Source organism: Vigna unguiculata, chromosome 8, assembly GCF_037176805.1.
Source record: "Vigna unguiculata cultivar grain cowpea cultivar isolate G323 ecotype 2 chromosome 8, ASM3717680v1, whole genome shotgun sequence".
Classification (NCBI taxonomy): Eukaryota; Viridiplantae; Streptophyta; class Magnoliopsida; order Fabales; family Fabaceae; genus Vigna; species Vigna unguiculata.
In genome coordinates this window covers 38,908,724-38,929,657 of record NC_140799.1, presented here as the reverse complement: position 1 = coordinate 38,929,657, position 20,934 = coordinate 38,908,724, and the positions used below count along the sequence as shown (strand labels likewise).

The following is a 20,934-nucleotide window of genomic DNA, read 5'->3' as shown; positions in this document are numbered from 1 at the left end:
TCAAATAAAATAATAAAGTGAAAAAAAAAATAGTAAGATAGGTTCAAGAGAAAAAGAAACTGCAAATTTTAAACAACTAAAAAATTGTGGTATATTTTACTACTTTTTTGAAATTAATTATTAAAAATATTTAAAAAAAAACAGGACAGATAGAATAACATGAGATAAAAAATAAAATCACAACAATTTATGTCAGTTGTGATTCTCTTAACATTTTAAAAAGGATAATTATTTTATACATAATAGCACACAAAAATTCACAAATCAAATTAATCTCAATATACACTCAATTATAGTAGTACATTTTAATTTTTCCTACTATCATCACATGCAATGTGACAACACAAATTCTATTATTATTACTCATCTATAACTCAACTCTCCATTTATATTAATTATATTAAAGTTGATTCTCTTAAATTATTTTTTTACACTAAAGAAACTATAAACTGAAGAGAAGGAGAAATCATTCCAAATCATATATTAATTGTACAATTATTTGGATTTTTATGAATGATGATAAGATATACTAATAAAAATAGCAAATAATTAATTTTATTTTAAAAAAAGTTTGCTTGCATGGAATTTCAATATCTTTCAATACCTATACTTCCATTTGAAAGACAAATTATTCTGAATTTTTCCTTTTTTGTTATCTTTAAAAGTTTTTCTTTTCTTTTAATTAAATTTCGTTTGGCATTTGTCACAAATATTTGAATTAATTAAAAAAAACAAACATTCAAAAATGAGTTTTTTTTTCATCTTAAAACTTAAAGATATAAAGAAAAATGCTATTAAAAAAATCAGTTTTAATTTGTAAAATATTTTGAAAGTTAAAAATTTAGAATTTTTTTAAATGATATTTTATTTTAAATTAAAAGTTTGGTACAGCGTAAAACAAATTTCCAATTCATTGAAAGCTCGTTCTTATTTCCCTATACATCAAATAAAAAATCCTTACAGAGAAAAAAGAGAAAAACTGCAACATAATTGAGTTTCCCTGAAAACTGAACAAAAAAAGTACATCAAATCATTCTCTTAAACACATATTTGTTTTATATTCATCAAATATTTCTGTTTTTAACATTATCATTTTACTGAGAAGACATTATAAATATATATTTTGAGGAGGAAAGAAATATTTTATGAAATATTAGTTACTGCTATTATAACATCAATTAGTGATAGAGATTTAGTTAAGATTTGATAGGGGCACTCACTGGGTGCTTCCACTGGAACAAAATAGACCAATCAGAATGTTTAGTGATGTGTGTGATTGATAAGGGCACTCCATATATATATATATATATATATATATATATATATATATATATATATATATATATATATATATATATATATATATATATGTATGTATGTGTACACTCAACACACTAAAACGTTGTCCCTCACTTTTCATCTGTTACCCTCGCAACTTTGTTGGCGTCTGTTAACATTGTGCTGCTGTCTCCAAACACACTCACAACACATAACAAACTCATTCCATCACCACACTGTCCAAAACCCTAATCTTTCACTGTTCTCCTGTTGTTACGCTGACCCAACTCTTTTTTCATTTCAACTTCACCAAAGGAACCCTTTTTACCACACCCACATGAAATCATCGTCCATTCAGCTCTGGGTTCGTTTGCTCAATAACCCTGATTCATTTGGCAAGTAAAGGTTCAATCTTTTTGTGGTGTCTTTGCGTTTTGTTGAATCTCTTAGCACCCATCGGGTTGATAGTTTAGAGTGTTGTGTGTTTTGGCAAGTGGGGTTTGGAAGGGGAAATCTTGGGAGTTGGGTGGATTGGTGAGAGAAAAAGGCAGTTATGGTGACTGCTGAGACTGAGATTGGTGGGGATCAGAAGGGGGTTGCTGCTCCTAAGTCTCCTTGGAAGACTCCTGCTGGTGATGGGAAGGGAGGTGATGTGTCTGTGATGATGGGCACTGAGTCTTGGCCAGCTCTCTCTGATGCACAAAGACCACCCAAAAATGTTGAGATTGCTGCTGCTTCTGTGGCAAATGTTGGTGAGATTGCTCCTAGACCTCCTTCTATGCAGGTTAGTATGCTCTTTGTTGTGCAATTGTGATATAGAAAATGTAGTGCATATATTCTTTGAAATATATTGTGGTATTGAATTTGTATCCATCTTTTCTGTTGTCATATTGTTATAGAATTGACTTGAGTTTGTGATTATGACATGGAAAATGTAATGCTTAGATTCATAAAATTGTAACATGTAATTGAGTTTGTACATATGCTTTTGCTGTCTTGTATTGTTACAGATTTTACTTGAGTTTGTGATTATGACATGGAAACTATAATGCATAGATTCATAAAATGTAATATGTTACTGAGTTTTCTATCTTCTCTTTTTGTCTTGTATTGTTAGAGAGTTTACTTGAGTTTGTGATTATGAAATAATGATTGTAATGCATAGATTCATAAAAACGTAACATGTTATTGAGTTTGTATACTACTTTTGCTGTCTTGTATTTTTTTTCAAAATCTATCTGTTTAGGATAGACATTTGTGTCTTGTTATGATTTTCACGATTTTGCGGAAATTTTGCTAGCATGAATTGGTGGTTATTGATTAACATTGGATGGTATGTAACTAAAAGGTAATTTTTATTGTGTTCCTATGGTTTAACAAGCTTATTGTTGTTTACCCATTAATGCTTAATGAAGCTTGTATGCTTAATGCGATAAAAGTTTTGTTTTTTGGAATGTAATATATGTTTTTAATTTGTGTGTTTTTTTATTTAATAGAAGGTGAATGGTTCCGGAAATGCTAATCCGGCACAAAAGCTGCCATCATCCCGTCATCCGAAGCCGGGTGCTAAGCGGAACTCCGGTGGCGCGCCTCCCTTTCCTGGACCACTGCCTTATCTTCAGCCAGTTCCTCCAATTTTTTATCCTATGGTACCGCCTCCACACATTGCTGTACCTGGTTATGGTTTTCCACCTGGTCCAGGACCTTTTCCGGGTGTAGAAAGTCCTTTGGGGAAGCCTGTGTCTCAGCCACCACCAGGACAAGCTTTTCCACCGCCTGCTCATGCTGTCGATCCCAAAAGTGTTCAGCCGCCGGTGCAAGGGGATCCAAATGCTTATGCTGGTAATTTTGCTAATGGAAGACCAAACATCCAAGAACAAGGTGACCATCTAAATCATGGCTGGCATCATCAGAGGCCTTTTCCTTCCAGACCAAACATTCCTATGCAACATGGTTTGGGACCAAGGCCATTTATACGGCCTCCGTTTTATGGTCCGCCTCCGGGGTACATTGTTGGTCCAGGCTTCCCAGGTAAAAATTAAATACACGGTCTTCTGTTTATGTTTATGTTTTTATTGTTACAAGACACACATATACTTAGTTTTGTGTGCAGGCACTTCTGGATTTCTCAACTTGAATGCTATTTGAGGATTTTTCTTTAATTTCTTCATTCTCCATCAATTAGTTCTTTAATCCAATTTTAATTTTCTGAATAGGATCTGGCCCATATTGGGGTGTTACCATGCCACCTCCTGGTTCCATTAGAGGACCCCATCCTCGGCAATTTGTTCCCTATCATGTCAACCCTACCCCTCAGCCACCGCCTCCAGACACTGTATCTTTGAGGACTAGTATTGTTAAACAGATAGACTATTACTTTAGGTATGTACTTTCATTGTTTTGGGTGACTTTTACATTATATTTGGTATTAATTGTTGGCCACAGTTAAATATATTCTTAAAGACCTAATGTGATAAACCTTTTTGTGGATGTTCTTTTTATCCCTCATCATCTGAATGATGTTTCTGACTTTCAATTGATCACATTGTTCTGTTATTTTTTATGTTTTTATTGTGAAAGTGCTGTACTTTTAGATTCATTGATGCCAAGCCTGTATCTCTTATATTTTGACAATTGCATAAATTTAACAATTAGATGGTATATTATCGAAGAATTATTGACAGAAATGACAAAGTGGAAATGATATTTAGTCTTTGGAGTAAACCAAAGTAGTTCATATGATCGAGTAGTTCATTGATCAAACTGCTGACTTTCAAGCTATCTTTTGGCAGTGACGAAAATCTGCAGCATGACCATTACCTTATTTCCTTGATGGATGACCAAGGATGGGTTCCCATATTCACTATTGCTGATTTTAAAAGGGTATGCCAAAATTATATTTTACCTCCCAAATCTACTATAGTGTTCAGATGTATGTTTTCTTCTGGTGAGTTCCATGTTATTTCCCCTTTCTATCTTGCCTTAAATGATTTGATTTATCTTGTTAGGTCAAGAGGATGAGCACAGACATACCTTTTATCCTTGATGCACTTCAGAGCTCTAAGAATGTGGAAATTCAGGTTAATTTGCTATTCTGGTTTACTCTTACTGCATACGCTTTTCATTAACTCTAGAATCTAGTTTGTTTCCTCAATTACTTTTGCTCCTTAGCAAATTTCTTTTATGGTACTCTGTTTCTTTTCTTTATCTCTGATAATAATCTTGGGAGTTGGTAGCTTCAAATGTAGTCAGGAGTATTGCATAGATTTTTTCAAGAAACATTTTAAAAGTAGTGGCATGCAGTTTTATGTTTGTTGGGAGTTTTAATAATCCACCAAAGGTCACCTATATTCTCTTGCACATTATAAAACTTTTTAATTGTGTGTTCCATTCTTTCTTCTTCCTTAGACTTCCCAGTTCACATTTTACCTTTTTATCTTTTCTTTTTCTTTTCTATTAATTTCTCCATCAATCATGTTTTTATACTTCACTCAATAAGCTCTCGTCTCTCCTAAATTGATGTGATAGTGTGTACACCGAGAGTTGTTATTTTCCTTCAATTATTTCAATTTTGGGTTTTATTTTATATAGTATAAATTATTTAGCTTTTATTGCAAAGTCAGTTGCTATTCACTGTTCCGCTACATAATAATTCTTGAGTCTGATGCATTTGTAACATCTGTAGTATAAATGTGTTGAGTTTATGAGAATTGCATCGAGCTAGTTGGTTATTGAGGAGGATATCTTTGTTCGAGATCTTTGTTTTTTAATTTTTTTTTCCACCTTTTCCTTCATTATCTTAGTTGCCTCACTTGTAATTTGCTTTATTTTTATAGGGTCACAAAATAAGGAAATGCGATAATTGGTCAAAATGGATTCCAGTTTCCCCAGGATCATCTACAGCTCAGATTCAACAGAACCGAGATTTAGATTGTACTGTTAATTCCCTTGAGAATAGTGATGCTGCTGGAGATAACACAAGAGGGACATCTGAGGAAAAGCCTAAAGATGCTGTTCATAATTCAACTTTGGCGGAATGTAATCAGCTCAATGAAGATAAGTTGCAAGTTTCTCATGCAAACCAAGAAAACAATACGGAGAGCCATTATTCCAATGGTAAACCGATTGTGGCAACTGGTGAAAGTGTCAAACTGTGTGATTTTGACACAACTAGTAATAATTTACATGATGTACAAGAAACTGAGACCAAAATATTTGACAGTAATGAGACTAGAAACATGGATGTATTGAATGATATGGATGTCCAGGATCTTACAAATGATTTTGGCAATACTTTTATGCTCGATGAAGAGATAGAGCTTGAGCAAAAGATGCTAAAGAAGAGTGATCTTTCTTCTAGTGGAAGGTACTTCATAGTTCTGTTCTACCTTATTTATATATAGTGGAATATGCAACAAGTGTTTTTCATAGATTCTGGCAATTGTTGAATATTCCACTCTCTTTATGCTAAAGACGATTTTTGTTATTTCTTTGTGATATGAAATTCAATGATTCCTCCTCTCTTTCCACCCTTGATAAAACAATGTGTTTATATTCTGTTTGAGATGTTAAAACACTTTATATTTTTTGTCTGATGCAGAGAATAATATTAAGAGATTTTTGTGCCGTGTCATTTTTTCATATTCTCCTTTTTGTTTAAACATTCATGTGATGGAATTTTTTGCCTAAAAGGATTGACGATGAAGATGATGAGATGGCTGTCATTGAACAGGATGTTCAGAGACTAGTAATTGTCACCCAGGTATTATTGACATTTCTAATTTTATTAAAAATAAGTTCAAATGTTTATTCTTTCCTCTAAAGTGGGTTTTAATTCAAATTAGGTTTCAATTTTACAGTCAGATTATCCAAAACAGTCATGCTGATGAAAATTACAAAACAAATTAAGGGTCTTTTTGATTTGATGGCTGTCAGAAACTGGAACTGCATAACTAAAAGCCTATTTTTTGGTTTGAATGAACAAGTTGAAAACTGATTTAACCATATTATGCTAGAATGTTAATAATTTTTGTATTTTGATGTACAGAACGGTGATCCTAAACAAGGATATAGAGATGGTGGCAAAGAATCAAAATCTATTTCCAATGAGCTTGCTTCTGCAATAAATGATGGGCTTTACTTCTATGAGCAGGTAGATTCACCATTCTTTTATGTTGCCAATTGTCATTTATTTTTCAGATTATCATCATCTTCAATAAATTTTGGTTGCTTCACCTGAGTATCAACAGGAGCTGAAACATAGACGGTCTAATCGTAGTAGAAAGAATAACTCTGATAGCAGAGATCGGAATATCAAATCTCCTAGCCATAATTCTGGTGTGTCAAATTTAAAGGCGGTTGAGAACATTGGTGCAAACAGTGTTGAAGAGTCTGGAAGCAATACTTCTCGAAGGAAACAGAAAGTATTTCACAAACAACCATCTTCCCTTAAGCAGCGGTTTTTCTCAAGTAATTTTAGAAATCATGGAACTAGTCGTAATTCTCACGGAATCGTATCCGAAAGTCCACCTAGTAATTCGGTCGGATTTTTCTTTGCTTCTACACCTCCTGAAAATCATGGGTCAGTTCAAAAAGATTGTTGTTGCTGGTGCTAATTACTGTGATATAGTTTTTCTTAGCCTTGTTTTTCACCTTTGTCTTTTACTGAAAAGAATATCAAGTAAATGTTGTATTAAAAAGTATAAAGTAATTGATGTTTCAGTTAGCATGAGATAACATGATTGGTTTATTTGACAAATGAAAAGCTGTTTCACTAATTATCTTAATTTTGCAGCTTCAAGCCTTCAAAATTGAGTAGTTCACCTCATGGGGGCCTTTCTGGTAGTCCACATGGGGGATTTTCAGGCAGTCCACATGGAGGTTTTTCGGGCAGTCCACATGGCGGTTTCTCTGGTAGTCCACCTGTAGGTTCCATGCCAAAGTCATTTCCGCCGTTTCAGCATCCGAGTCACCAACTCTTGGAAGAAAACGGTTTCAAACAGCAGAAGTAAGTGATAATGCTTGATATTGCTGGTGTGCACAAAATGGTATATATTCGTATAGTTTGCATTTTCAAAGTTCCTCATGTGATTGTTCTTCATTTCAGGTACTTGAAGTATCATAAACGGTGTTTGAATGACAGAAAGAAACTTGGAATTGGTTGCAGTGAGGTGAACATCATTTCTTAATTTTTTTCTAGGAATAATATCTGGAAAGATGAAATGCTTTGTTGTGTCCACATTGGTAGTACAAAGATTTGAATCATTATCTCAAATACTAGTGCTTCATTATGTTCACTTCTATTTTGCAATTTCTACCTATTGTATGAATTATATTGCATGGATGTGTGGTGGAGTGAAAATTGTGCAGAGTTACTAGTTTTGGCATTTTTTTATATTAATTTGCAGTACTCATCATTAGCAAAATCTGTGTATCAAAATGAGATGGGCTATGATCTTCATTTATGCATGTTTTTTCAATCATGCACTGGCTTATTCTGGGAAATTCTTTTTGTATGTCTGCAGGAAATGAATACATTATACAGGTTCTGGTCCTATTTTCTTCGGGACCTGTTTGTGCCTTCTATGTATAATGAATTCAAGAAATTAGCTAAGGAAGATGCCGCTGCTAATTATAATTATGGTATAGAGTGCCTTTTCAGATTCTACAGGTATCCGTTTCAAATTTTTGTTGGTTATAGTAATTTGCTAATTTTCAAGTCTTCTGAATTTTCATCTACTGATAAAAAAAAATTCTTTATTTTCCTTTTGAGTCATTCACGCTCAGTTCTTCTGATCTTTGAATAATTTCTTGTTCAGTTATGGTTTGGAGAAGGAATTTAGAGATGATTTATACAAAGATTTTGAACATCTAACCCTGGATTTCTACCATAAGGGCAACCTGTATGGCCTGGAAAAATACTGGTAAAATCATATTGATTTCGCTGCACTTTTTCTGTCTTGTAGTTTCATTCAATCATTTTCCCAGTTCATGCAAGGTTGAGCATAGTGAAAAAAGTAAATCATATTGATTGGTAGTGCTATTATAGATTAAAATAATATCATCCATTGATAATCTCCTGTTCTAACTGACCACAATATTGAACTGAAATTTAACATTTTTGTTTATTCTTGAGGTTAGATCCATTGAACTCTTCTTAACATCATTATCATACTCCAGTCCAGGACTGATGTTTTGTTCTTTACATATGGAATTGGCAGGGCATTTCACCATTATCGGAAGATCCGCGACCACAAAGAACCATTGAATAAACACCCTGATCTGGACCGGTTGCTCCGGGAAGAGTACCGGAGTCTGGAGGATTTTCGTGCCAGAGAAAAGAGTGTGGTGAAGGAGGATTTGCATTGAGTTGAGTGATATGCCTGGTAAATAGACATGGCATAGAGTTTTGATGGCATTCCCAATTTTGATGACAAGTCTTGACAACATAACAATATGAGTTGTTGTGAAGTAACCGGCCTGCATTTTGGTTTGAATGGAAAAAGAGAGGAAAATTGTTTGTTTCAATGCCTCATCAAGAGGATTGCTGATTGCTTAGTGTTTTCAGGTTTCTTTGATGATGATGATGATGATGATGATGATCCTTTCTTTGGTGGATCTTGCAGACTTTGGGAGACACATTTTCTTGTCTCTAAAAATGTTGTACATAAAGATGATGGAGACTAGAAGTTGTGACATTACAGCATAAGAAAAAGAGGTTCTTGTTTTTATTTTTGGTGGGGGTGAAAAAGGGGAAAAGGGTTGTACTTATATCTTGCCAAACTTGAACAATAAGAGTGAGAATCTTCTTACTGTACTTTGTCTTCATTTCATTTATCTGACAATTCTTCTATCACCAAATTGGTATGCTTTCAAAATGAAGACATTTTTGGTACAACTATAATGGAACATGTTCTTTCCTTTGACTTTGTGAGTTACCTTTTGTTGTGGCAGTATTCCTTGATTTTGTGAAATAACAAAAGAAAATCTGAGTCTTTCTATTTGTAGACATTTAACGTGTTTAGTTACATTAACATGGTTTATTTGTGATAAAAAAACACTGGAGAAAAAGTTCTTCTGAATGTTAGAAACGGTGAGAATTAATATGATTTGGTTGAAACATTGAGAGATGTTATCTGAGTTACATACTTCGTATTAGACATACGTCTTTTTTTGATAACTGTGTATATCAAAAAAATGTATTACAAACACATTAATATAATAACAGTATTTTATTCGATATCTTTATTAATTATTATAATTGTTAAAGTTTATAGGAAAAAAAGTAAACATTTCCTTCAAAATCACTAGTAGTAGAAGGTAGAAAAGTCAAGAATATCAACAAGACTATCTCTTTGTGCCCTTTGATCCGGAACAGCATCCATTGTGAAATATGATAAAAAGACACACCGAACAATGAAGAATGAGTGTTTTCTTCAGCAACAACAAAACAACAAAACAATTTTTTTATTCGTCTTTTTGTTCAGGATAAAGAATCACAATTTAGAACCCACGATCAATGATTACAAGTCTCCATTAAAACACAAAAGCAACAACTGTAGAAATTGAAGGTCAAACATTTCCTTGGAAAAAGGTATCATGACTAACAGTTACAACCCTGATTATTTTTTACGGCTCCTCGTGTTGCTCTTGTTCCACCGTCAAGGTGGGTAACAAAGCCACAGCCTCACCATCAATGACAATAAGTTCACCATTCTTCAAGCACCTTGTCTTAAACTTTGCACTGAACATCGATAAACATTCATCAAGAAACACTAATCAGTCTCTGATTAAAAAAGAGTGCATAAAATCCCAACAGGACTAAACTTACAGATATCGATTTCTATTTGCTCTGACATTGGTTGCTTGCACTTCAGCAATAATCTGATCTCCAATATAGACCGGGAACTTAAAATTCAAGTTTTGAGATACATACACAGCTCCAGGCTGCAATTATCCATGATATTAGAAAAGTGAAGGAGCCAGGGAAGAATCAGAATGATTGAATACATAACTTCATATTATGGATGTCAATCTCTTCGATTTCCATGGGAAGCAATTAAAGTTTGAAGAGGGAGAGAGGTTTAAACTTACAAAACGTGAGGAGATGATATGAGGAAAGAGAGAAGCCACAAGCATCCCGTGTACCAGTGGACCTTCAAATCCAACATCTTTGGCAGCAGCAGACTCAGTGTGCAAAGGGTTAGAATCAAAACTCACCTTGGCGTACTGGAGAACATCTTCCTCAGTAAAAGCCCTTGCTTTTCTAAACACATCCCCTGGCTTAAGTACTTCTTGAGGAGTTACCGATGCAAAGCCTCTTAGTTTCAGACACTGAAGTTTGGTACGTTGTAAACTCCTGATGAACATTCTTGCGAAATTCCTGACTAAGTGAAATTCAAGTAAAGTTCACCTTAGGATTCCCACAACTAAAGACCAAGTACAGTGTACGTCATTACGGTAAAAAGAAAACGCAGAACAGATATGCAAATTTTCTTTTGGTTAAAGCATTTTAACAAACAGCTACCCTGCATGGCAATATTTGAATACATGTCACAACTAAATGTAACATGAATCGAATTTTATCCACAGAAAAGTTGATGTAAAACAAAAGATTGTGAAACTGCGATATCATAAAATACAGCATTTTATGAACGGACCTTGGTAAGTTTGGACTATTTTTACTCCCTTCCTATTTATTTATATAGTATATTATATAAAGCCGTTTTCGTAGGTTGTATAAATTTTAACATTTAGAATCGGAAAAAATTTGTCTTTGAAAAAATATATTTAAAAAATAAAGAAATGTGACTATTTGACACAGGATCATAACGGTTGAATAGAGATGAAAATAGAACAGATTATTCCACATATGTCTATTAAATAAATACCTATCAAGTTTAAATAAGTTCAGACATTTTAAAATGTTGGATCTTAAACCATTCAAAAGTTTTTTGTGCGTAACATACCTCCTTTTTTTATGTAAAGATGAATATCAACTTTTATTTGTATTATTACTTCAATTAATTTGTCTATATAAATTGAAGGCGAGTTAAGAAATTCACGCATTTGACATGTTAAATTTATTGAGATATTTAAATAAAAATATTTATTTATTTTTCTTAATTATTAAACGTGTTGATTTTCATAAAAGAATAAGTTTTATATTATACAGAATTATAAATAATAAGGAAAATCAATTAATATATTAATAATATGAGAAAATAGTAATTGTTAATAGATTTATTTAAGCTAATAACAAATGTTTTATAACAGAAAGAAATATCTATGATATTGAATAATATATTCAAATCTGACTAGGCTTTGCAAGAGAGAAATAAGAATAATATTTAATCGAAAATGAAATATATATTTCGTTTTACAGGGTCACCAATGATACTCTCAATGACATACAAAAATTACAATTGCAGCTAGTATTCCGGGTAGAGTTGAAAAAAAATTATTCATGCATAAAAAAAAAATTATAAAGCACCAACAACTAAAGTATTTCAGTATAAAAACCGCGGTAAAGCATGAAACTCTTGGTAGTGCAACAACAGATATTATGTATTCACAAAGTTTTGAAATTTTGAAAATTTATTTGAATACTTACTAAATATTGTAATTACAAAATTCACAATTAGTTTAACTTAAGAGATGTTGGAAAATAAAAATCGAACAAAATTAGTGATCTATCCATATTCTTTATTATATCATCTTATTAATTTTTAGAAGATAAAAATATATATAGTTTGTTATAAAAGCTAACAAAAAACTTTGATTTTGCAAACAAACAATTCAAACATTTGTAACAAACTTCTTTTGTTTTTAAATTATTCACATTAGTACCTTGTGAAACTTAAAATGGAACTTATATTTCACATTCCTCTGAATCAAATTAACTTAAAAATCACTTTCATTTGAGACCAGGGAAGCAAACCACACGTTACTACAATAGCTTTAGAATATTTTGGATTTGTAAAACTCATAGCTATAGAGTAAACCAGTTTTATCTTTGCAAATTCAGCTGCTATTTAATTCAAATCCTCAACTAACAATTTATATAAAATTGTAAAGTTAATTATTTGAAGTAAACATCTTTGAATGAAAACACGTAAACATTAAAAACACAAAAATCAAAGTCAAACATTTTGACTTTCCAGGGTAAGCATAATTTGAACTACCAAAATAAAAGAATATAACAAATTGCAATAAAGTAAATGAGGAAACTAGGTTTTAAAAAAAATGAACCTCCTCCCTCAAAAACTAAGATTAAACGCATTGGAGACATCATGCCTTTTCAGTTCAAAATATCATCAACCATAAAGCAACGAGAAAGTAGGACACCAAAATGCTTTCATATGAACACAGTAAAACACATTTAGCCTTTTGATAAACCAAGGATATATTCCAATAAACCACGTGTGTTCATAGTGCACGAACGATACTAAAACATTAAACTATCTTCAAAATGTGGAAGTACTTGATTATAGTAGAGCAAAAGATTAAACACATGTAAACGCAAGAGCAAAATGCTTGAACATGTGCAATAATCTTTCAAAATCCTACTGCGCACTCGTGCGTCAAGTCTAGCCCAAGTAAAGTCAAATTGTCTTCCCAGTTACTAATCAGCATTATAGTTCATCCCGGTTTCCTTTGTAAAGCTGCATTAGAATTTCCTCAGCAGAAGAACATAGAGCTAGAGACATTATCATTCAACCTAGGCAATTGAGGGACAGGGTGAGCTCCACTATGACTAGAAGCTGTCTCCGATCTTTCCTCAAATTTCATAAACTGCCCCATCTGAGTAGCAGCCAAGTGAGCATAACATATTGGAGCAACTGCAGAAATTCAATCACCAAATTAAACATACTTACAACCAGAAAAAATAAACAAATAAAGCAAAAAAAAAGATCATGACAAATTACCAACAGATATGGCAGTGGTGCTCCTCTGATACCTGTTGACACAAGTAAAAAAATCTTATTCCAACGACTCTAAATGCCAAGAGAATAAATAGTAATCTATTGAAAACCCAGCAACTTACACGTATGACAATGAGTGCACAAGCTCCTGCAGATCATCAGCTGAAAACCCAATCTCATCTAACAGTACATGATAATGAGTAGGCCTACTAGTACCCTGAATTTGTTTCAAAATAATTAAACATGTTCACGGAAGTTGTGACAAAAACATCACTACGAATTGCACGTCTCGACGACAGATTCAAACTCATAAAACCACGTTAAAAGTAGTAATGATAAAATAAAAATTGAACAAGAAAGTTTGAATACTCACAATCATTCCAGCATGTGCACACATGTAAAAATCATAGTTCCGAGGATGACAAATTTTGTTATCAATTACGGTTCCTGCACAAAGAAAAAAGATCAAATAACAAAACAACTAAATATTATTGAATCTAGCAAAACTTCCAAAGCTCAGATACCAGGAGGAACATTGTCGGGAGCATCTGCTTGAAAGAACTTAGTATGGTGGTTCTTTTGAGCCACAATAACCAAAAATTTGGGATTCCACTTCTCATCTAAAAACTTGCAAGCCTAATTTAAAAAAGTAAACATTAACCACAAAATACTCAACAAAATACATAGTTAAAATATTGTTTGTTCAGATCATGAAATACGCACCTCAATAATCTGATCAAGCTCGATGTTTAAAACTTGATTGAACTGGGACTCACTGACACCATCCCTAAATAGAACAAAATATAATCCAATAAAGAACAATAACAAAACTGATGTTTGAGGAAGACGTAAAAAGCAATAAATATGTATGCATCAACAAAAACTATTGTCCTACGGCAGAATACCATAAGTATGAGTCTACAGCCATAACAAAATACAAAATGTTTCAAATATTCACGAAATAATAAAAAATCAACAACTACAAAATAAAGATTTGCGGAGCATACCGCTTCACCGTAATTTGAAAGCATCATTCTAAAATTAATCACTAAATTAAAAAAGGGAGATTATTTAATAAATCAATACATAGACCTAGAACAAAATACTTAATAAAACATTAGAACAACAAAAATAAGTACAAACGCAATTTAAAATTCGGGAAAATGTTAACCTGAAGATTATTATATTGTCAGGCTTTCTATTCCCAGAACTTCTATAGAAGTCAACAAGTAACTCCCTGCAAATATAAAATAAAAAAATAAATGTATATTTCCATATAACACAGACCATGTTAAAAAAAATGTACATTGCTTTCCAATTTTGTAATAAAACTGGAATTGACTTCATAATATATAGCAAGAAATACTATAGCAACGGGGTTAAATAAAACGGATGAACTCATAAAAGTAAGGACAAGTGTATTAAAAAAGAGATAATAAAAAACTGTATACATATATAGCTGCAATAGATATAAAAGATATATATCTATAACGTCTATTAATAAAACAAAATTTAATAAAATAGATGTCAAAAATAGTCAAATTCAAGTACTACAAACAAATATACGTTTACCTAATTATGCCTTCATCCACACCATCAGAGACTTTCTTAAACAAATTGTCAATCATTTCGACCTTAGGAGACTGGGTTCGGACACATGCTCTATACTTTGATATTAGAGGCCACTCCAGAGAGCTAACCACCTAAACATAAAGATATTACTTGTGCAATGTTAAATAATTGTTGGTTTGAAATAAATGCGCATCACCAAAACACAAGACACCTAAACAATTACCGCTGCAATTGATGGAATGTCGGTCTGCCCTGGGGAGCCATGAGACACGTCCATGCCAATAACGATGGTGGGAGCTCTCGAAACAACTGGGATAGAAGGAGCATGTTCAGCTCCTAAAATAGAATTCAAGCCACCAAGCTGCACAACAAATAAAAATCAGTGATAACAAACGAAATACAAGATGTACAGTATAAATATATTTACCAAAAAAAGAAACAAGACAATGAAAATAACATACCTTGGCATTGATCTTCAGTAGAACATTGGTTAAATACTGATCATTGACCCTTTGAGGCGCTATACACTGTGTAACAACCCCGAAATCAGCAAGATTCCTCTTCTTCCACGGACCTTCCAGGTTCAATTAATTTTAATCAATAATGAAACTTAAACAATTACATATGCAAAGCAGTAATATACAGTTAAGGATAATCATATACATTACCATAGAGTTCAGAATTTTTCCTATCAGGAAGAAGACAAAGGAGAAATTGTGGAGCCCCTGGAAGTTTAGACTGCACGAACTCAAGCATTTTCTCCACTCTAACCAGAGGTGGGGATCGTTTATTGCGAAAATCTTCTTCAAATACATCAAAAGGTTGCTCAATCGCCTATCAAAAACAAATAATAAATATAGTCAGCATGTTTATTATGCTTCCAAGTGAACATTTAAATGGAAAACTTACAATTCCTTTCATTTGACCGCACTTGAGGAGATCCCTAACAAGTCCTCGTACATCACATCGGGCAGAAAAGTTAACCACAGCCCATTTATCAATTTTTACAGGCCTTACTAATTTCTGGAGAAAAAAAGTCCAGTCAACGAAAAATCCGAACAGTTAACTAAGAAGAACAAATGTAGAAGAGAAGCTGAATTAAATATACCTTTTGATTGAAGTTCCACCTCCCATTTCGGGGATTGAAATCCTCCCCATTTCCAAACTTTAACTGAACATAATGTTTATTATCAGTTTCAGATTCAACAAAACATTGATAATTAATAAATCAAAGTTTATAATTTGTCTTAGACAGCACATAAAAATTGATCATACGAACATAAAAACTGGTAAATCTAATGTCTAAATACATAAAACAATGATAATACCTACAAAAGAAAGCCATCACTCACACATTGACTGAATAAACCAAAGACAAGGGAACGCCAACTTACAACCATTTTTAGAAAAATTAACAAAGCAGTATTTAAAAAATCAATTTAGCAAAAGATTGGATAGTGTTCAGTTCAAATTTCAATTTTAATGACGTGTATAAAATCTAAATATACAAATAAGACAGACAATAGACAATTCAAAGTACTGACATAATTAGAAAACCATTAAAATATTTACCCTTGGAGCTTGTAAAACACGACCTTCAACTTCAGTAAAGCCAGAGTTGATAGAAATACCACAATTACGAAGCATAGGTTCAGAACCATAATTGCTTCGACTCAAAGCCTGAAATAATAGAAGTAACATCAGCTCCATCTATAAATGTTTGTTTGAATCATAGCAATTGGTCAAAAAAAATTACAAAGAGACTAACATCTGTCAACACTCTCATCCTCTCTGGCGGCTTCTGCCTGGACTTCTCCACCAAAGAGGATCTTTGTAGTGTGGTTAGAGCTTTAGTATAACGTTGAAGGGATACCAAAGAGCAAAGCTAGAAAAAAAAAATTGGAAAAAACCTTAATTAGTGATGTCCGATTTCATTTTCAAATTGTCTACTAAACAAAAACAAGTCAACAAAATATACCTCAAGGGGAATATATGTTGGCCGCTTGGGCTTTCCAACATTAATACATGGTAGATCACCTGAGTAGCGGAGATCTATGTTCCGACGATTAACAAAATAATCAAACACAGTCACCTCCTCAGTATCATCACCATCCACCCCACCCTTTTTCTTTAAGGTAAACCTAAAATATCCACACCATTAAAATCCTCACTTTTCGGGCTACAATAACAGAAATGTAGAAAATTAATGAACAATGACAAAAAAGGATAATGAAATACAGTTGGTCTTTGCATGGGAGGTCACTGAGCCCAGTAATTTTATACTCTTGGTTGGATGGACTTGCTTTAATCCTTAAATTTTTCAGCGTTCTCTTGGCCTGTTCAAAATAATTAAATAAAAATGGTATTGTTGAAAACAAAAACCAATGACACAACACAGTGCAGATTTGTCAGAGAATTTGCTTACCTTCACCCAGTCAAGAGAAAACGGATCTTTCACATTCTGATTGGCAATGAGGAAGTCCACCACAGGCCCAGGGGTAACAATCATTGTAGTTGAGACATCTGAAATTTATTTTGAATATATTAAATCCAATTAGGAAGAATGGATTCCCTGCAAAAGTAATTACCACAAGGAAGGAAGTCCAAACAACAGATGATACCTATGTTAAGGGACAAGCCACTCTGCGTGGTTCTAAAACTAGAATGAAATCCACGGCAGCCAAGCACACCTCCTCCTACATCAGCAAAATTCTTGGGATCATTGTGGAAGAATGATTGGCGCACAAGCAAACAGCCCCTGCAGATAGACATTATTGTTAGTAAATAATAACAGGCACACACACAAAGAGATAAACCATAGTGTTATCAAAATTCAATAATGATATTTATGGAATAATAAGAAATTAGTATAAATCACACACTGTTTAGCAGCATGCTGCCTCAGAATGATATCAAGAACTCTTATTGCTTCCTGATAATTATCAGAATCCTGTCCACGCAGAGCATTGACAATGGCTTGTAGTGGAATCTTTGAAGCAAAATTTATCTCAACTTTAAAAGTTTTGGCTCTATTTGGGCGCCTCATCCTCTTCTTGTCGCTCTCACTAAATTCTCCATTTCCTTCAGGACTGGCATTTCCATTATTTCTGTCCATACATGTTCCAGAATTTTACAGAAAAAGTTAAACAGCTAAAATAATCGCATGTAAGCCAGTATTCAAAATGAAAAACCACAACATATGAACCTGCCAGTAGAGACAACATCCTCGAGAACCACAGTAAACTCAAGACGATTACGGGCAAGAGAGCCAAGGGTAAAAAGAGTTTTCTCGCCATCATATGCAAAATCCTTCCCGTTCAGTTCAGAATTATATGTTTCCTGAACCCTGTCGAGGACCTTTCTCCCCACACCCTTACCCTCTACAGGGCGTCCATCTTCATAAGAAAGAGATACCTGCTCAAAGATAAACAATGAATACACAACTCCAACATATACGGAAAATAAAAAATACAGAGTAAACAAAAAGGCATACACTATACTGAAAAAAGTGACCGTCAGTGTTTCCAACATTCACTCTGAAGTGATTGGTGAGAAGCCGCAACTTATTCCCTTTAGAAGCAACGCCACGCCTCGCCATTGGAAGCCTCAAAACCTTTTTCTTGTCCGGCTCCAGTTTGATAGGCACTACATCTGATGGGATAGCAGGTGGTGGCGGAGGCAAGGCATCCTCAGTTCCATTTGTCCCGGAAGAAGACATCTCCTATATTCTACATGAAATAACTTAAGCGCATTAGTTGAAAATAAAATACATAAAAGTTCCAAAACTAATACATGCAACCATGACAATTTGCAAAACCTACATTATAACAAATTTCTGCGCAATAACAGAAAATAACAAATATACTGCAAATAAATGTAACAAAATAAACCTAGTTTAAAAGAGGAGAAACAGCTAATAGAGCATATAGTTTCTTATTTAATTTTTTAAAAAAAATCTATTATATCAAATCAGTAAAATGTTGCAGTGAAATAAACCTAACACTATAGAAATTTAATTTATTATACTCATACTAGATCCCAACCCTAAGCAAATCTCAAAAAAATTAAGCCAAATGCAGAAAACCTAAGAAAAATGCAGAAAACTCAAGCAAAATGCAGAAAACTAAAGCAAAATGCAGAAAACTCAAGCAAAATGCAGAAAACTCAAGCAAAATGCAGAAAACTCAAGCAAAATGCAGAAAACTCATGCAAAATGCAGAAAACTCAAGCAAAATGCAGAAAACTCAAGAAAAATGCAGAAAACTTGAGCAAAATGCAGAAAACTTGAGCAAAATGCAGAAAACTTAATATATTACCGACATGCAACCATGAAAATCTGCAAAACCTACATTATAACATATTTCTGTACAACAACAAAAGATAACAAATATACTATACATAATGTAACAAAATAAACCTAGTTTAAAAGAGGAAAAACAGATAATGTGGCATACAGTTTCTTATTTACTTTATTTTTTGCCAAAATAAAAATCGATTATACCAAATCAGTGAAAATCAGTGAAATGTTGATGAAAAATAGGGAAATAAACAGAACACTCTAGAAATTTAATTTATTATACTCACACTACATCAGAGACCTAAACAAACCTGAGAAAACTTAAGCAGAACGCGGAAAACAAAATGTTCAAAAGTAAAATGTGCATTTATGTTCAAAATAAATGAAAAAAAGACAAGGATCAAGGTTTATACACATGCAGCAGATAAAAACTACAGGAATCAACAACATGCAGAAGGAGAAAGAGGTGAGCAAAAGAAACAGGCCAGAAACAGAAAATGCAGCTTGTCAACCGGAGATATAGCAACCCAAACAACGAGATAGGTTAAATGAAAAGCCAAATTAGTAAAATAAAGAGGTTGTTCTTCACTCACCAGAATCGAGTGTAATCACAAACCCTAATAATCTTCAACACTTTGGTTTCCACTCCTCCTCTTATAGCAGTGGCAGGGAGAGAGAGTTGTAAACACCTGTTCGTCTCCTCTGAACATAAAAAGGAAACGAAAAAGGGCTGACTCCTCTCACACGTTGATTATCTGATGGGCTGACGTGTAGGGCCTTGATCTAAGCACATCTTAATGACGGTTACCATACCGTCAGAGGACCCCACTACTATCATCATTTGTTTTTTTAATAAATCAAAACGTTGTCCTTCTAATAAAAAAATTATTTTCCCATTCACTTTTGTTTGTGGCTTTGGGTTCGGATATAATTCCGTTTTTCAAAATAAAAAAATTAATGTGGATAATCATCAAAAAATAATAATTACAGCAAGTACATCTTTCGGTCATCTAAGACATACAGAAGTTAATATATATATATAATCACCAAAATATTAATTAGATATAACTAAAATAAATAAATGAATAACTGTTAAAAAGGTGGAGAAAGGTGATTATGATGGCATGGAAGACCCATTTCTCCCAACATTTATTCTTATTTACTAACGAATTAAAAACTAATTATTACAAAAAATAAATAAAACTTATTTAAATTAGTGGTATGGCTGTCGATAGGAAAAACGTGATCAACCTAATCTAAACCGAAAATTGAATCAAATAATTGTAAATAGTTGAATTTTGTTTTTCCTTTTCTTGGTTGGGCGGTTGAGTTGATTAAAAAATTGAAGTTAAATATAATTTTATTCTTTTAATTTTTAGTAAAACTTATAATTAGTTTAATTTAGTCATCTAACTTTAAAAATTTAAATTAATACTTATTGTTATTTTACATCTTCTTATCTTTTTCATGTTTATTTTTTTATTTCTTATTTTATTTAATTAGTCCTTTAATATAGTTTTTATAAAATTTTATTGGTTAAAAATTAATATTATATTTATTTTGTTGACTATTTTCTTAATAATATTGTAAATGTGTGATAATTAATTTGATTGTATCAACGATAATGTTATCAGATTTGGCGTTTAAATTATCAAATAAATTTTAAAAATTTAACCAAATTTGATTAAAATTACTAAATTTACCTAAATTTTAAAGATAGAAAACAAATATTTAATATAAAATTTAATTAAAATGACTAAATTTACCTATATTTTAAAAATGAAAACTGAATTGATAAAAAAGTTTGAGTAAAAAAATACTATTTTCAATTTTCATCGGAAATGAAAGGATCAAAATCATATT

At 32.7% G+C, this 20,934-nt stretch overlaps 3 protein-coding genes across 4 annotated transcripts; 1 reads left to right on the top strand and 2 right to left on the bottom strand.

Moving 5' to 3' along the window:
* Positions 1–1,387: 1,387 nt before the first annotated feature.
* LARP1A (LA RNA-binding protein) lies at positions 1,388–9,094 on the top strand. The gene is made up of 14 exons (XM_028083947.2): positions 1,388–2,062; positions 2,775–3,309; positions 3,495–3,660; positions 4,071–4,161; positions 4,287–4,358; positions 5,115–5,644; positions 5,971–6,040; positions 6,326–6,430; positions 6,528–6,859; positions 7,073–7,285; positions 7,385–7,448; positions 7,803–7,948; positions 8,097–8,201; positions 8,499–9,094. The coding sequence occupies exons 1-14, from the start codon at positions 1,832–1,834 to the stop codon at positions 8,644–8,646; spliced, it is 2,808 nt and encodes a 935-aa protein (XP_027939748.1). The 5' UTR covers positions 1,388–1,831; the 3' UTR covers positions 8,647–9,094.
* On the bottom strand, positions 8,856–11,066 carry LOC114195366 (hydroxyacyl-thioester dehydratase type-like protein). 2 transcript variants are annotated; one of them, XM_028085801.2, is made up of 4 exons: positions 10,938–11,066; positions 10,372–10,660; positions 10,109–10,224; positions 8,856–10,021 (listed from the first exon to the last, which is right to left on the bottom strand). In XM_028085801.2, exons 2-4 carry the CDS (start codon positions 10,645–10,647, stop codon positions 9,907–9,909), a joined length of 507 nt encoding a protein of 168 aa, XP_027941602.1. In that variant the 5' UTR covers positions 10,648–10,660; positions 10,938–11,066; the 3' UTR covers positions 8,856–9,906. The 2 variants fall into 2 exon arrangements, with proteins under 2 accessions (XP_027941602.1, XP_027941603.1); XM_028085802.2 differs by having other exon boundaries at positions 10,372–10,664; positions 10,938–11,050.
* A 1,598-nt stretch (positions 11,067–12,664) lies between these two features.
* Positions 12,665–19,824, bottom strand: LOC114194604 (protein argonaute 4-like). The gene is made up of 23 exons (XM_028084941.2): positions 19,665–19,824; positions 18,268–18,502; positions 17,980–18,188; positions 17,657–17,881; positions 17,396–17,532; positions 17,200–17,297; positions 17,013–17,110; positions 16,753–16,915; positions 16,543–16,659; positions 16,347–16,454; positions 15,883–15,945; positions 15,684–15,797; positions 15,443–15,608; positions 15,236–15,348; positions 14,998–15,135; positions 14,775–14,905; positions 14,374–14,439; positions 13,926–13,989; positions 13,727–13,838; positions 13,576–13,649; positions 13,325–13,419; positions 13,206–13,237; positions 12,665–13,118 (listed from the first exon to the last, which is right to left on the bottom strand). The coding sequence occupies exons 2-23, from the start codon at positions 18,490–18,492 to the stop codon at positions 12,958–12,960; spliced, it is 2,709 nt and encodes a 902-aa protein (XP_027940742.1). The 5' UTR covers positions 18,493–18,502; positions 19,665–19,824; the 3' UTR covers positions 12,665–12,957.
* Between the last annotated feature and the right edge of the window lie 1,110 nt (positions 19,825–20,934).